Here is a 17,387-nt window from a genome sequence, read left to right as displayed (position 1 = left end):
GGATGCCAGGTAGCTATTGGAGATACAGTAGAAGCCCTCCATTTCAGAACGAGGTCCTAACCATGACCTTCATTTCAACAGAAAATTTTGTTATAGTTGATACTGGGGCTTACCCAGAGAAACAGACAAACTCAGAAGTCACATGAGTGAGAGCAACCAACAGGTAGTGATATGGGAACACATGCCTCGTCCCTTATGCTCTGGCTCCAGAAAACAGTAATATAGCCTCAAAATTGGCATATTAACACTTGTGATCAAACCCATAGCTCAAGAAAGAGCTGATAAAAATCATGGGCATTGTGGAATGAGGTAGATAGAATACGACAAAGTAGGGCAATGATTCAGTCGCCTGGGTCCTGGAAAACAAGACTGTGGCCAGGCAGCATACCTGGCACAGGTGAGTCTTGAATAAAGTTGTGGTCCAGGACAGAATAGGTCATATGGACTGGCGATTACACTATCGCTCGAGTGAGGCTTGAACTGAAGAGCAGTTTTGGTTGAGAATGTTATGGAGGTTGACTGGAAAGAGCTCACAGCTAGAAGTCAAGCAGAACTGCTCCAGCTAGAAATCTTCGGCAACTGTTCCGCTTACAGACCGTGTGGATGTGACTTGCTGAGTGGCCTGATGCTGGAGTCATCAACTAGACCGTTTTTTCCACCGATTCCAAGACACTTTTAGATTGATTTTGCACTGACTACTGTGTTTGGAATTGCCAGTTAGATTTCATCAGTAGACTCAAAACATTAGAATTTCTGCATGATTCGATTCCATTTCTCCATACCCACCACCACAGGCAGAAGATAGACTCTGACCCAAAGAAGAAATGTGTCCAGGAAGCGAGCATCTCACTTGAGAGTCTGGTCCTAGTGACTTCCCAGATGCCAGAATGCCAGGCCCACTCCCTCTGGTGCTGTCATGGCAACATTCACCTGCAGAAGCAGGAAGCAGATGTCTGAAGTGGCAGTCTTTAGCTGTGTCATTTCCTTGATGAGTACCTTTTTGTCATCAATTTATCATCAAGTGGAGAGGCCAAACGTCCTCTTGCATAAAATGGTATAATTCTCTTTATGGTGCTGTTTGGGTGATCCTTCTCTACTTGGCTGCCTCAATGCTGTCCTTCCAGGCAGTCACACACAAAGAATAAGCACACTGCTAAGTTTGCAAGTGGATCTTAAACTACTGATAAGCTTGACACCTGTTGCCTCACTCTCTTACAACTGCCTCTCTTCTGCACTGCATATCACTGGGGTCAAATTTTGGATGTTCTGAAGCTTGAAGGGTACCCCTGGAGCATTACATAGCCCATACCTTAAGATGTGAGTAAAACCAACAGATACCACTGAAGTTGTTATTATTATTATTAAATGAGTTCATGCTTGCAATGTGCACTTCTCTAAAAAAAGAAAACCCTTAAGGAAATTTTCTTCCTCTTATTTTTCTTTATTTAATTTTAATTATTTAATCAATAAGAGAAGATCCATTTTATTTCCAAACATTGCCATTAAGAAACTGAACAATTGAAAATAGTGTGTGACCCAGAGCTTTGCAAAGGTTAAAGCAGTATTTAAAGTGCTGGTGATCCCCTCTGATGCTCCAGGCACTGAACCAAAACGACCGAGAACTCGCACTCATCAAGTTTTGCTGCCTCCTTACTGAGAACTTCTTATCTTTCATAAAACTGCAATGCCAACAAAATGTCTGATATTTATTAAGCCTTTTGCACTGATATTGAATTGAGAAAAGTTTTCAGTGTGTTGAGTTAGGGATTCACTCAAAGAACACTCAATCCTGGATCCCTTCTAGAAAAAAAAAAAAACAACTCAGTACATAATTATATTCTGTAGGGAAAAAAAAGGAACCTCCAAATGTTAAAAAAAATCACAGGAAACGCACTTAGCAAAAACAGCAACAAACACAAAAACAGGGCAAGAAGCTAGTCTTAACCAGGTGCAAGGTGATGGTGGCAAGAGCACCGATATCCTCCAGAACTTCCACAGCTCCAGAATAAATCACAAGGAAGGTGTCCTACATCAAGCAGGCTTCCCTCAGGCAAACTAAAGAGGGCAATTGTCAGTAGGAACTGTGGAGATTGCAATCCAGGATCTACAGTATGGCTCTGAACAGAACTCAGAAGGGTCGCTAGTATACCAAAACACAAAGGAATCAAGATGGAGAATTGTCCCTTGTTTGGGGGCGAGGGGACTGGTCTCTTTCTCATTTTTTATTTGACTAGTAAGGGAGTCTTTTAGACTTTCATTTAAAATATATTTACTCTTATTTTCACCTGGTTATAATGCTCTGTTTCTCAATCAACTATTTGATTTCATTTTTCCATGTGAAGGAATATTGGCATGATGTAATAATCAAGATACAGATCAATGGCATAAACATCACCTAAATTATAAGGGGTAGGAAAAATATCTTAATATATATATATGTAGTAGTATAACATATATAATTATATGTTATACCATGATATATTTATATATAATATGTAAATTATTTATCATATATCAAATTATTTATCATATATACTAAAATTATTATGCTTTATTTTTTGAGGTCCAGGAGTCATTAACTACATGGAATTTTCTCTTTGTTCTGTATAAAAGCCCAACGAAAACACCCTGGACAGGGATTCCAGTATGCTTTCAGGAGAAAATAAATAGCTGCTGTTTAAATGAAAGATGGATGCTGGGGTTAGAAGTGAAAGGCTGATGACATCTTCTGAAGGAGCTCCAGAATACTTGATTTTGAATAGTCTCCTCTGAGACCTTGACCAAATCACACACCCACTTGGAGGCAAAATTTCTGCACCGATAAAAGTTTAGAATGTATCAAGCTTCTCATTGCTTGTGCTTGCTACGTCCATTAGGTAAGACAGCATGTAAAATCTGCTACGTCCACTAGGTAGTACAGGGCATGTGAAATCTGCTGAGCCCTGGGGAGCTCTGTAATAACTTTCCTTAGGCAAAAGAAATAAAATTTAAGATGAAAATGAGTAAATAAAATATAGTTTGATAAAATCGTCCCTTAAGAAGCTGGGAATCTCCACAGCAAATGGGCTGATGGATAACATCCAGAGAAGAAACCAATATGGTTAGAAGAAGCAACTCTGTGAGTTTGGAAATCATGTTTCAAGATTATACTATCTAGTGTGACAGAAGAGGGAAGAATGGAGACATGCTGAGAGAAGGAGCGCTGATCGAAAAGAGGAAAAATAGAGAGCTGACTCTTGATTCCTACTCAGGAAAGTTCTCATGGTGATCTGACTTCTGTTCCTGCTGTACATTCTCAGGCTAGTTTACTGTTTCATAACTCCATGAATCCATTCTATAGCACCATGAATGATGCAACGCTCTGTTGTTAAGATTCCCTACAGAGAAATCCCACAGTGACAGCAGTATTGAAAGCTGCAAATGTAAATCATGTCCTCCAAAAATGAGAATGAAAATACTCCCAGAGCCCCCAGAAACCTTCCCCAGTGTCGAGACAAGGCTAACTAAAAGAGAGAGATTAAATGTGAGACACAATTCTCCTTCCAGTCAATGCTTCTCTTGGAAAGGTACTTGTGATCTCCTACTGAAAAGTAGGTCTGTTGTCCAAGTCAGAAGTGAATGACAGAAGAAATGGCGCAAAACTTCACAGTCTGGAAAGAAATCCCCAGTTACACTGAAGCAGAGCTGTGAAATGATGCCTACATTTCAAAGAGAATTATATTATCTTTTTGCTAAGTCACTGAAATAAACAATCATTTTGCTAAGCTGTGAAAAACAGGAAGAGATACTGGGAGGATTTTTAATTCACAAGCTGCTATTTTCTGTTGAAAAATGAAGGTAGTAAAATATAAGAACATTTCTGTGACATAATAACCTAACAAAGAGATGATAATAAATTGTAAATGAGAACATAATATTTATATAGGTTAAGGAGCTTTCCCACAGCCACAAAAGTGAGAGTGACACATCTTTGTCTCCTGAAGTTCAGTCCATTTTCATAAACCTCTGTAATAGCTTTTAGGCAAGTATCTTAGAGACTAAGTGAATTACCATAATCCCAATTGATTGTATTCTTCATCATATCCTTTATTGAAGATGCCTTGCCATTTCCTAATTTCTGTAATAATTTTCAGAAAATATGCGTCTCAGTATATACATGTTACTTGATAACATGCGGTGCTCCCACTTAAGGATTTGGGCTTTGGGTTCATGCAAATATGCTGGAAACCACATTCTGATATTCATTTGCTCTAAGCAACCCACTAAACATCATGCAAGAATTCTCATGTATAAGTTATAAATAACAATGTTTGCCTTAGAATAAAATTGTCCCTCTGGGGTCTGGTGAACAGCATTCAACAAATGGCAGGTGTTATTTTTATTTCTATGCAAATCATATGAATTGACGCTGTGGACATGTGAAGAAGGGGTAGCTGGAGCAGCACAGTATGTTTATCCAACTACAGTGTCATGGTAAGATTTCGACTGCTATTCCATGATTTCTGTTGTTGCTGTTCTAAATCTTCCTGGTACATATTGATTTCTGTCTCTGGTAGGATCCAAGAACACTCAATAACATTCTAGTACATTCTATTTCTGTAAATGAGTCTGATTTTGTTTCTATTGCTTGCCATCAAAAAATACACACATAAATCCTCATAGACATAAATCCACAAGGGCATAAATGCTCAACTTGCATGAATGTACATGTATCACATATTGGCTTATAAATGGATCATCTTTCCATATTTCAGACTCTACAAGGAATATAGTCCGAAATTTTGTATAAATAGAACACTGTCACAACCATTTGGTAATGGATAGTGGCAGGGTTTGTCATAAATCTGTTTCTAGTATCAATGTCAATAAAAATGGAAGATGTAACGCTGAGTGATTAATCATTGGGGATATTTTCCCAAGAGGATCCTTTGCGGTGGTAATAACTGGCCTGTGGGAGGACAGAAGAATATAGGCATCTGGAATTGCATTTTTAGTGATTTTTCAAATTAATTAAAAACATTTTAACTATATTTATTGACAAGGCAACTTAAAATATAATCAGTAGAAATAAATATAACTGGCATATTGCAAATATTATTGGTTTCCCTATGAATGTGGGTGTGTGTATATGTGAGCTTATATGCGTGAATGTATCTATCATCTATTTTTCTTCGTAGGTAAAAATTTCCTCTGGATGCAGTAAACCTGAAATCCTAACACAGATTACAGTTGATACATGTTCATACATACTTGGCTACAGTTCATACATTACCACAAGGAGGAAAAAACAACCTTTGTGGGTTTCACTTTCCTTTCATAATTCTTTCAGTTGAATTGCTTGGGAAACAACATTTAATGTTTTGAAGAGATACAAATTCATAAAATATTGTATTTTTCCAGAAAGTAAAAGACAAGGCAAAACTTCACTGCTTCAATCAAAGATCAAGGCAATAGCCTCAAAGACAATCTAATAATTTGGATGAATTCTAATCACTGATAAAAGAGAATGTCTTGCAAGCAATGGGTGCATATCAATTAAAAATAAAAGCACAAATCAAGGCATCACTGTGATTCAGAAACTGCAGCAAAGCCAGGTGGGACTGTTTATAGCACTCACTGCCAGGGGAAATATTTTGATAACATCCAAGCAAAGCGAGAATCTCTGGTGAGATCCTCAGGGAACGAGCAGGATGTTCTTGTTCCAATCCAGAATTTACCACACATTACGTAATTCCAACCTCACATTCCTCTTTTGGAAAGTGGGAAGATCGCACCTAGTGACTCTTGGTTTTCTTACATTGAATGTTCAGAAAGATACATAAAGGTATATGTAAGGGGATACACACAGCCATGTCCTTTAAAATGTAGCTTCATAAACACTACAGCTTTAACATTAATAAGCTTAGGCATCCGAAGCAGTTCTTAGAAGGATCATACAATTCAGGGCAGGATGCTGGCAAGTGACCATCATAGTAGGGAAGTTCCTAAAATGGAGGGGAAGGGTGTTCTAGCACCAAGGATGGGCACTTCCCTAGGCTGAATATTTAGGAAATGTCTCCTACATGAGATAACCACTCCATTATTACAGAGTATGAGATATTAGTAGGGTGAGGGGGGGGGGCTTGGAACATGCCAGGCGCAAAGCACAGCTAGAGAACTACAGTAAGTGAGAAAAGCCATGCCGTGTGAAATGGAGGTAGCCCAATGATTCTGAAGGTAAAATACTGTACTCCAGCGGTGAGGGAGCATGCTAGAGAGCTTGTGGCCTTGGAGCCAAGTAACATATTTTATTTTTATGGCAGTGAGAACCAACTCAAGGATCTTAGACAGAGCATTAAAATGGCTAATCTGTTTCTGATGAATAACTGTTGATTGTGTGGAGAATAAAGTAGAGGAGAACTAGACTAAAATTTAAACATGAAATGAGTAATGGGAATGATATGGGATCAGTTTCTATAAACGGAGAGGACACTCACTATCAATGTTCTGTACAGAACTGAAAAATGCAGGGGAGCATGTAGACTCATCTAAGGCAGTACCCAGATCATCAAAGTTCTAAGTCAAGATTGTAACACTCCAAACTGAGGAAACGGTACAAAGGAAAGAGACTTAGAAAATACAGTTACTGATGCTCTAGTATCAGTAGACAACACTGCCAGAGACTTGGCAAATAGGAGGCTTCAGAAAGGGAGAGTGGTAAATTATGTGAAACTCACCCAGAGTGACAGCTAAAATAAAGGCTAATTGTTCTTTAGACTTGGCTGTGGCAAAGTAACTCATGTTAAAGAGGGAGTTGTTGGGGAAGCCTGGCGGTCTGGTGGACAGGTGTCTGGGATTGGAACACAAAAAAGAGAACGCGAAAACCTGATACAAATACAGTCCGAATTTGGATCTTAAGGAAATTTAAAAACATCCAAAAATGAGAAAAAGATCAAGGGAGATGACAATGAAGACGTGTGAAGATGATGTAACATGTGAATAGTGGCAATCCCTGACGGAAAGGAAAGCAGTGGAATGATGGCAATGAGAATACTAAACACACTGGAATTCAGGAGGACTTCCATGAGATGATGTTTTGAGATAACTCCGAAGGAGTGAACTGCTGTGAAAAAGCAGGGGAGGAAATGCAATAGCTGTTTGCAGGTATCATACAGTGTGCAATACAGGCATATGGCTCTAATTACAGAAAGCAGAGACTGTAAGTCACACTGGATTTATGTTTGGAGGCAACTGGGACTGTGGTAAAAGAAGGAAATTCCACCCAGGGGAGAAAAACAGTGTGCTAAGCCAAGGAAAGGCAAAACTAGAGTTCAGGGTTTTGTTTGTCTGCTATTTGTTTATTGGGGTGGAGGACTGCAGGGGCAAGTGCAACAGAAGAAAAATTCAGATGAAGAGTTCCAAAAACCTTCATAGCTATCTTCCGGGAAGTCTACCAAACTCAATTTTCTTAGGGCGAAACTTAAAGGGATGGGATTTAGGACAATTATCTGGGAAAGAGCAGGTGCTGGAGATGAGTAAGCTAAGAAACAACAACAACAACAAAAACGGAGAACAACACAGAGCTAAGAGATGCTCAGCTTTCAAGCTTCCAGAATGGAAGGGTAGGCTGATAACGGAGGTATTCATTACAGACCTCAGAAGGATTACACCTTACTGCAAGTTAGAAGTAGGAATAGAGTAGTCCTGGGGAAAAAACAAGTCTTGTAAAGATCAAGTTGGTCCTCTGGGAAGTCAGTTGCTTACAAAACCAGATGCCAATGTTCTCCAAAGGACAACAACAAAAATTCAAAAGCTCTGTAAGCAAGCACTCACCAAGTCCAGTCTCCATGGTAAGATGCATGCCTGCATGACATAATTGTCATCAAATGCAGCATAGTTGCTATGAATGTGAGACTATCAGGTAATTTTGGAGGAACAGCAGGCACACTGGGATGGAATGACCACGGGAACTCAACCCTTGTGATGTTTGGCAGAGTTCTACTTCATGATCTGGTTACTGAGAGTGGTAGTATTACAATGATGTATTGAATTTGTTATTGTGCTATTTCTGTGTCTCTGAGCTTTCTCTCTCTGCAAAAATTTGAAAAGGAAACGTAATAGACAAAATGCACCTTCATTGGTGTGTTAACATTTAAAGTTTGCAGTAATATAATTTTTCTCAGAGACAGCCAAGAGAGAGAATTTGTAGGTTGAACCAAAGGTATTTTATCTCTTTTCTCTAAACAATAACATATATTTTTTAAAAAACGAATCCATTTATCATTCACTTGCCAATTTTGAATTATCTGATTTTTCAAATAGGGTGCTTTATGTGAAGATATAAATATTAGTATTTAAATGTTGCTGAACATATCTCAAAATAACTCTTTTATCCATGAACTTATGAGGAGTCTTTATGTATTTATTGTTGATTTTCATGTTTTTGGAAGACAGAGATACAGAATGTGGTAGACAGAGAAACAGACACAGAGAGGCAGAGAGAGCTCACATTTACTGGATAATTGTCCAAGCAACAGTTAGTGCTGGATTAAGATGGAGTCAGGCACCGAATCTCAATTCAGGTCTCCCATAAGGTGGCAGGACCTCAACTCTTTGAGGTATCAACTGCTTCAACCTACAAAGGTCATAAACAGGAAGCTGTAATGTGAGAAGATTCCAGAATCACAAAAACCTAGGTGGCATTCACCTAACCCCATTGAGATTGGCTTAAATTCAGAATTGTATTAACACCTGCTAGTGTGGATAGATGTGGGAAGAAAGGTACCATACTTCACTGTTCATGGGTGTATAAGCTAGTACAACATTTCTGGAGGCTCAGAAAACTGAAAGTGCTAAAAGAACTGAAAATTGATCTACCAAATGACCCAGCTTTCCCACTTCTGGGAACATATCCAGAGAAAATGAAATCTGCAGAGGAGGAAGGGATCTGTATGCGTGTGTTTATAGCAGCATAATCTACAATAGCAGAGACATGGAAACAACCCAGATGCCCATCAAAAGAGGAAAGGAGAGAAACTATAGTATATCTACTCCATGTAAAACTACTCAGCCACAAAAAAGAATGAAATTCTGCTCTTTGCAACAAAATGGTCCCAACTAGAGACATTTAAGCTCAGTGAAATAAGTCAAATAGCGTATGTTTTCTCTGATATAAGCAGCTTTCATGCAAAATACAAGATAACAGCCTTTTCAATACTGTTTTTGCAACATGTCAGAGGTTTTGATATTTTTGTTTTTATTTTCATTTCTTCAACATTTTTTTCTTATTTCTTCACTGAGCCATAGGTCATAAAGTTGCATCATTCTTTTCGGGAAGGTTTTTGCTTTTCTTTTTCATTTCTTCAGTGACACGTTAGTCATTCAGCAGGATGTTAGTTAACTACATGCTGTTGTAAATTTTCTATTTTTCTTCCTATTGTTGATTTTGTTGATTTTATTTTATGACTTTTCATTTAAGGGAATGCATGGTAACTGTGTAATAGATTATCAAATCAAGATGTGAAGATGCAATACAGTATGTATCACTACTTCCAAATCAAAAAAGAACTCCTAATAAAACTGTTAAATATGTCTTGACAATAGGAGGCTGAACTCTCTGTCCATGTCTGCAATATCAGGATATACTTATATGGCAGCCTGATAGACTTAGGACCGTATAGAAAAGAGTATACTATTTTAATGATACAGGGAAAAGTCAGTATTTAATAACATAGGGAAATATATTATATTTTAATAATATAGGGGTTTTGAAGAGGGGATATGGGAAATCCCATAGCTTATGGAAATCTATCATAAGATAATAAAGTAAAAAATTAAGGAAAAATAAATTGAAAAATAAAGGATATTATTTGCATTTAAAGGGCGGATGGAAATATATGGACTCTCAACAATACAAGAAGATACTGCTTTCACTTAGGTTTTCGTTTTAGTAACACAGGCATAGTAGAAGTAATCTAAATGTTCCTACTTTTTTTTTTTCTGCAGACAAAATAAGTATTTGATAAATCCAGCATCTTCCTAATTCATATAGTAATTAGGACCATGAAATATCATCTATTTTTACTTTTCATGATACAGTTCCATCGGCTAGGGGATTTTTCCTGGCACCTTTTCCATCTCCCTTCCCTCCTCACTGTATTGCCCCATATTAGCCTTGTCACATTTGTAAGTAAATGTGCAAGGAGTTCTCAGAATTTACAGACTGAAAGGGTAAAACCCACAACCACACTGCTTTCATTCAAATGCTCCTTCCTTTGTAAATTCTATTCTGGCATTGCTCCACCAAACTACTGCAATTTTCACATTGCTTTTTTAAACTTATTTTTAAATTTCTATGCATTTTAACATGCACAGTGTAATGTTTTGAGAGACAATCCATAGCATACAGCATCGTATCAGGGAATGAATCATGGAACTTCCTTTACGGCCAGCTGTAGTCACCCTGCTCTTCCATGTAGTGCCGCAGCACGTGCCTTTCGCCTGACTGCTTTACAAAACCATCATCAGCTCCTCCTGATCCTCTCACCTTTGTCAACCCCTAGTAATTACTGTAGTGTGTGTGTGTACACGCATACATGCATGTATGTATGTTTAAGTAGCTCAGATGACAAAAAACAAAGAATTACCCATCACCGAAAAATCACGTATTTGTTGCAAATGTCAGGCTTCCAATCTTTCAAACGTAATATTCCATTGTGTGACACCACATGCTCCTTATCCATTCACTAATTGATGGACACTGACACTGATTTCATACCTTTCCATTGTGAATAGTGTCACAATAACATGGTAGTGCAGGTATCCCTTTCCAATGCTGACTTAATTTCCTATGGATAAATACCCAGAGGTAGGGTAGGTAGCTTGTTCATACGCTAAAGCTATTTTTACCTTTTGAGTCACACCCAGACTGTGCTCCATGTTGCTAGATTCATGTTGTCACCAACGATCTATGAGGGTTCCTTTTCTTCGCAGGCTTGCTAGGTTTTGTTACTTTCATTCTCTCGTTCACAGTTACTCTAAATGGAGTGAGATGATACCTCATTGCGACTTTTGATTTTCATTTCCATGATGTTGAACACTGTTCATGTCTTTGTTTATATTTTTCTTTCAAAAATATGTATTAGATAATTTGCCAGTTTTGTGACTGGATTGTTATGGGTTTGCACAATGAAGCAATTATGGGATTCAGATAGGAGGCATACACAGATTCCTGCGAGGACAGCCTGGACATGGGGTGAGCGGCCCTGCCCAGGGCGCAAGCCAGGAGCAGTAGTGGGTGCCGTTGTGTGAAGCTGGGGGCCTGAAGGCCTTGCTGCACATGGAGGTCGCCCCTCCCTGGTTACGTCGATCCCTGGGCAACTCAGAATATCAAAGAGATGATGAGGACATGAAATCTGAAATAAGAAACCATGTGAGGAGCCATGTCAGAGGTGTAATGTGAGCTGGTGGGCTGAATACAGGAGAGTCTGGGGAACAGGTGTGCTTGTCCTCTGATTGTGTGATCCATCATTGCTTTCATACTTCGGATTTGAATCTTTATCAGATGTATAATTTGTAAAAACCTACTGAATGTATAATTCTATTTACCACTTAGCTTTCATTACAATTATGGCATTTATGTTTGGATATTTTAAAAAATACAGGTATCATAATATTACTGAATAATTAGGAAGTTCCTAAGAGGTATGTCTTTTTTTTCTTGTGTTCTAATATACACATGTATTGTTGTATTTACTAGCCCTATAAAACCTATTGAAAAGGTACTGATTATAGATGAAGAAACTGATGTATGGGAGTGTTAAGTACTCACTCTAAACTCATAAAGAGAATTTTGATTTAAATAGATTGTATCAAGAGTCAACATATTTAATTGCTGTTTTATCATACCTCTCTTTACCTATTGCCTCCAGTAACTCTTAAAGGAGTATTAAATGCTTTGCAGAAAGAAACATTTAATTAACAATTGAGCCATCAACAGATGCTGGAAACAATTCAGGAATCAGTTTACAGATACCAAAGGGAAAGATTATAGCTGAATGGAGCTTCTGGATACAGCTCTTGTCCTTGCCTCTCAGTTTTCCTGTGACAGATGACTTGTAGAAAAGTACAATCCAAAGCCCTGGGTCCCCTTTATGCCTGAAGAAGTCATGTGGATGTGAACAGCACTTGCTAAGAAAGGTTGGGAAAAGGTGCTATTCTCTATCAACTCGACCATCTATCTAAAATCATAAAAATGGAAAGTACTTCTGAATCACAGCTAACCCCTGGAGGTGTGCCCATCTGCTGGTGTACCTGCAGGCTTAGACACAATGAATGAAATGTCTCCAGACACACTGTTTCCTTGGTCTTAACGCATACATTTCTCCAGGGCAGCCAGTGGATTCAGGTCTCCTTGCATCAAGAGCAATTACAGTGCAGACAGAAACCTAGTGGGTTAATTAACTCTGCTTACTCAAAAGGTGACTTAGTTTACAGAAATTTAAGAAACGATTTCCACATGGAGAAAACAAATGTCTCCAGAGACTGTTTTCTTAGTCTTAATGCCTACATTCTCCCAGGCCGACTAGTGACTCCAGGCCTCAGTGCATGGAGAGCAGTTACTGTCTAGCCAGAAAAGTACTGGATTAATTAACTCTGCCTTCCCAAAAGGTGACTTAGTTTAGAGAAATTTAGAAAACAATTTCCACATGGAGAAAGCAAATGAGATTCTCTGGTTGGAAAGAAAAGGAAGTTCAAGAATGTGGAGCCCTGGGGAAATGGGCACTTGCTGTTGTGTCTGTGCATTCACTATGCGTTCTTGGTAGAAGCATAGTGTTTAAGAACAAGGTCACATCCCTAGTTACTCTTAGCAGCTGTCACTTAGGCTTAGGGGCTCTTTCCTCCCAAATATAGAAAGCCAATTTGAAAAACATTTACTGCAGTGACATTTCTGGAGAGATAGACAAATATTTTATTGTTACACAATTAAGTTTAATTCCATCACATGAATCAAATTTCCACTTCAAGCTTTGTCCTTTTATACTTTACAATCTCATGAATCATGTTAACTCACATTTTTTTCCAGCAAAAGATCTTTCTCACCATCAGACTCATCTCTGATACTTCACTACATTTGCTGATGATCAAAATTTGTCTCATTTTCCAGGACAAACTATAGTGCTTCGAAGAACTTTCCTTCCTGAGTACTTTTTGTTGCTCATTAATTCTTTAACATCTTGTATCCATTATGCAACACTCCAGAGTTTAATGTGTCTCTTCATTCCTTACTGTTTCTAACATTTTGAAAAAAATATTCTTATGTTAAATAAGTTGAGCATGGGACATTGTTTAATCAAATAAATGTTGGGAGAATCACGTTGAATTATCTTATATCTAGGGGAGAGTATAATGCAATGGGAAATCCACAAATTTGAAACTGTAAGGTTTGGAGCTGAATGTCATGCAGTGAGTTAAGCTACCTTGTGGGGCATCACATCCCAGCATTCCACACTGGGATGTCAGCTGAGTTCCAGCTCCTAAGCTTTTGACCCCACTTCAGCCAACACACCTGGATTATACCCAAAGTATTTGGTTTCTTGCCACTCAGACTGGAGATCCACGTGAAGTTCTGGGCTCTTAGTTTTGGCCTGGCCTATCTCTAGATATTGTGGGTATTTGAGGAGAGAACGAGCCAAAGATGTCTCTCTCCCCTTCTTCAATTCTCTGCATTTCATATAATACATAAATACATGCATTCATAGATACATGCAGACGTTGCTATTGAAAATATAAAAACAACTAAAAGTGTAATATTTGTGTTAATGCACTAACTTAATCATGCTAATTAGATAACCTGACAAAATTCACGTAACTTCTCAAAGCGTCTGGTTTTTCATAAATGAAATCTGGATAACAAAGTTTAACTCTCAGAGTTATCATATGTATTAGCCAAATGATAACCTGCAGAAAATGTGTGCTGTAAAGTGGGAAGTTTCACACAAATCAATGATGTGAAAACTCCCAATTCCTTTTGGGTCATATTTGATCTAGAAGAATTGTTCCATAAGCAAATGCAAAACTTTACATTGTTACTTCAATCCAAACAGCCTGGCTGGCTTTGCTTTCTCAGACATAGACCACCCCCTGCCCCATACAACACATCACAGCTGGATAGAGCTGGTTTTCTGATTCAATGCCTTATTATAGCCACTTTTGTCACTACTCAACCAAACAGAACACAATCTTCCTGTGGCTAATCAATGCCATGTGTAGTGCAGTGAGCAATTAAGTCTAGATAAAGAATGAGGACATTCATAATAGCTTGATTACTGACAGATTAGAACCTGAAATTGTGTTTGCATTCTCTGTTGGAAGGTGTAATTTAATTAGCCAACTTGGAAAGGTTTTAGAGGTGTCAGAAAACTAATAGTCCAGTTCTTCAATTCTGAGCCTTCTTTCCTCCTGAAAGAGAGTAGTTTTAGAAAGAAGTTGCTAAATATGCAGTTGTTAGAATCTTCAGAAACCAGCAAAGACTGTGTTTTATCAGCAGAGCTCTAGCTATCCCTGGAACCTACTGCATCTTTTTGTCACCGTAAAAAACCATCCCATCTTCCTCCCAAATATTCTATGAGGGGGGTATTTGGGAATGATTTTTACCTAACTGCCATCACGTATCTGAAAACTTAAGCATAAGCCCAGTTCTTCCACATCAGCTAGCCCTACTTACTGGCTGCTGACAGAAAGGACGAGACCAAGAATTGGCCAAATACTAAGATTTCGATGTTGTGAGAGTTGATGTTAATTATTAAAAGAGGGGAAACATGAGGTTGAATATGTTTCTAAATAATGACCACTACTGAATAGGAAAATATTTCTTTCATACATTGAAATTCTGTTTTGTGATGAATCTCATGTTAGTGAAGCTAGCTTATTGGAAGAGGCTGAAACGATTTTGACCAAGGCATCCCTTCAAGACTTCCCTTGCCTCAGAGTGAAGATTTACCATAAGAGCATCAACATAATGTAAATAAAGTCCTGTGGACAGTGCTTGGGGCACAAATGGAGGCAAAAAGAGATCCCTGGATTACAACATGAATCCAAGAGAAGAGACTCACGGGATTAAATTCGGTTGGATTTCCTCGCTCTAATTGATACGTACACCACTAAGAAGATGATGCACCTTCAGTTCACATAAAGAGAATTATCACTATCAAAGAAGGTGGTAGTGGTATCAGGTAAAGCATGAAAGTACTTCAAAAAGTTCATAAATACTTGAATTTAAAAATAAGTTTGTTCTGCCGCCTGCCCCGACCCCGAGTCCTGCTCGACACCCCACCTTTCCGTCCGTGTCCATCACTGCGTGCAGCAGCACCGCCAAAATGTCCAACAAACTGCCCTACAAAGTCGCGGACATCGGCTTGGCTGCATGGGGACGCAAGGCCCTGGACATTGCCGAGAACGAGATGCCAGGCCTGATGCGCATGCGGGAGATGTACTCGGCATCCAAGCCACTGAAGGGTACCCGCATTGCCGGCTGCTTGCACATGACTGTGGAGACTGCTGTCCTCATCGAGACCCTTGTTGCCCTGGGTGCTGAGGTACAGTGGTCTAGCTGCAATATCTTTTCCACCCAGGACCATGCAGCGGCTGCCATTGCCAAGGCTGGCATTCCAGTGTACGCCTGGAAGGGCGAAACAGACGAGGAGTACCTGTGGTGCATTGAGCAGACACTCTACTTTAAGGACAGGCCCCTCAACATGATCCTGGATGATGGTGGCGACCTCACCAACCTTATCCACACCAAGTACCCCCAGCTCCTGTCAGGCATCAGAGGCATCTCTGAGAAGACCACGACTGGGGTCCACAACCTCTACAAGATGATGGCTAATGGGGTTCTGAAGGTGCCCGCCATCAATGTCAATGACTCTGTTACCAAGAGCAAGTTTGACAACCTGTACGGCTGCCGGGAGTCCCTCATAGATGGCATCAAACGGGCTACAGATGTGATGATCGAAGGCAAGGTGGCAGTGGTAGCAGGCTATGGAGATGTGGGCAAAGGCTGTGCCCAGGCCCTGAGGGGTTTTGGGGCCCGTGTCATCATCACCGAGATCGACCCCATCAACGCACTGCAGGCTGCCATGGAGGGCTATGAAGTGACCACCATGGATGAAGCCTGTAAAGAGGGCAACATCTTTGTCACCACCACAGGCTGTGTGGACATCATCCTTGGGCGGCACTTTGAGCAGATGAAAGATGATGCCATTGTGTGTAACACTGGACACTTCGATGTGGAGATTGACGTCAAGTGGCTCAATGAGAATGCTGTGGAAAAGGTGAACATCAAGCCCCAGGTAGACCGCTACTTGCTGAAGAACGGTCATCGCATCATCCTGCTGGCTGAGGGCTGGCTGGTCAACCTGGGTTGTGCCATGGGCCACCCCAGCTTTGTGATGAGCAACTCGTTCACAAACCAAGTGCTGGCACAGATTGAGCTGTGGACCCACCCCGACAAGTATGCTGTTGGCGTTCACTTCCTGCCTAAGAAGCTGGATGAGGCAGTGGCTGAAACCCACCTGAGCAAGTTGAACGTGAAGTTGACCAAGCTGACTGAGAAGCAGGCCCAGTACCTGGGCATGTCCCGTGACGGCCCCTTCAAGCCTGACCATTACCGCTACTAACAGTCATGCCTGCCTTTCACCTCCTAGTGCCCAGGCCTCCCTCTCCTCCCTAAGAGCCAGTGACACCTTGTTTGCAATCAGTTTGTCAGTGATGTCCCCCATCAACTCCCTGGGGCTGCCCACTCAGCCTTGGGCCTCTGCCTTCCTCACTCCTCCTGCTATCCCAAGTATGGCACAGGGGATTGAGAGGCCCCTCTTTAAGCCCTGGTCATGATGGAGATACAAGGGAGACATCTATACGGAACCATGAACCCAGGGGTCTTAGAACTGCTTAGTCAGGCCTTCGAAATTGGTGATGGTGGTTACAAGGCCCATGCACTTTACCAGAGAGGCCTTCACCTGGGCTATCGTGTTAGACACACATGCTTAGCTGACAGGTTCATGGATTCCTCAGCCTATGGTAGAAGAAAAAGAACTGTATCAAAGAGCAAGTAGGAGCTGTTAACCTGAGTGTTTCTGAGAGCCTGGCTCAGTGCTGGGCCATCTCAGAAACCTCAGAACAATGAATGAGCTTAGTCCTTATTGGTCTTAATTTTATAGGGGTTAAAATAACCCCTGTAAGAGAGGGCCAGTGGTTGAGAGGGGCCAGAAAAACATAAAAGCAGGCATAGATCTGCCATCACTTTGTAATATGGTTCCTATCATAACCCTGGGCTATAGTGTTTATATATAATGTGTAAAGTGTTCAAAGAAAGCAGGAAGGTGGGTAAATAAAACTTCTGGTGCCTGAAA

General features: G+C 40.1%; 1 protein-coding gene across 1 annotated transcript; it reads left to right on the top strand.

The window, feature by feature from the left end:
- Positions 1-15,278: 15,278 nt before the first annotated feature.
- Positions 15,279-17,387, top strand: LOC131481041 (adenosylhomocysteinase-like). The gene has a single exon (XM_058668252.1). It carries the CDS (start codon positions 15,357-15,359, stop codon positions 16,653-16,655), a length of 1,299 nt encoding a protein of 432 aa, XP_058524235.1. The 5' UTR covers positions 15,279-15,356; the 3' UTR covers positions 16,656-17,387.

Source organism: Ochotona princeps, chromosome 8, assembly GCF_030435755.1.
Source record: "Ochotona princeps isolate mOchPri1 chromosome 8, mOchPri1.hap1, whole genome shotgun sequence".
NCBI classification, from domain to species: Eukaryota; Metazoa; Chordata; class Mammalia; order Lagomorpha; family Ochotonidae; genus Ochotona; species Ochotona princeps.
The sequence above is the reverse complement of the archived record's forward strand: the minus strand, read 5'-3'. Positions and strand labels throughout refer to the sequence as shown.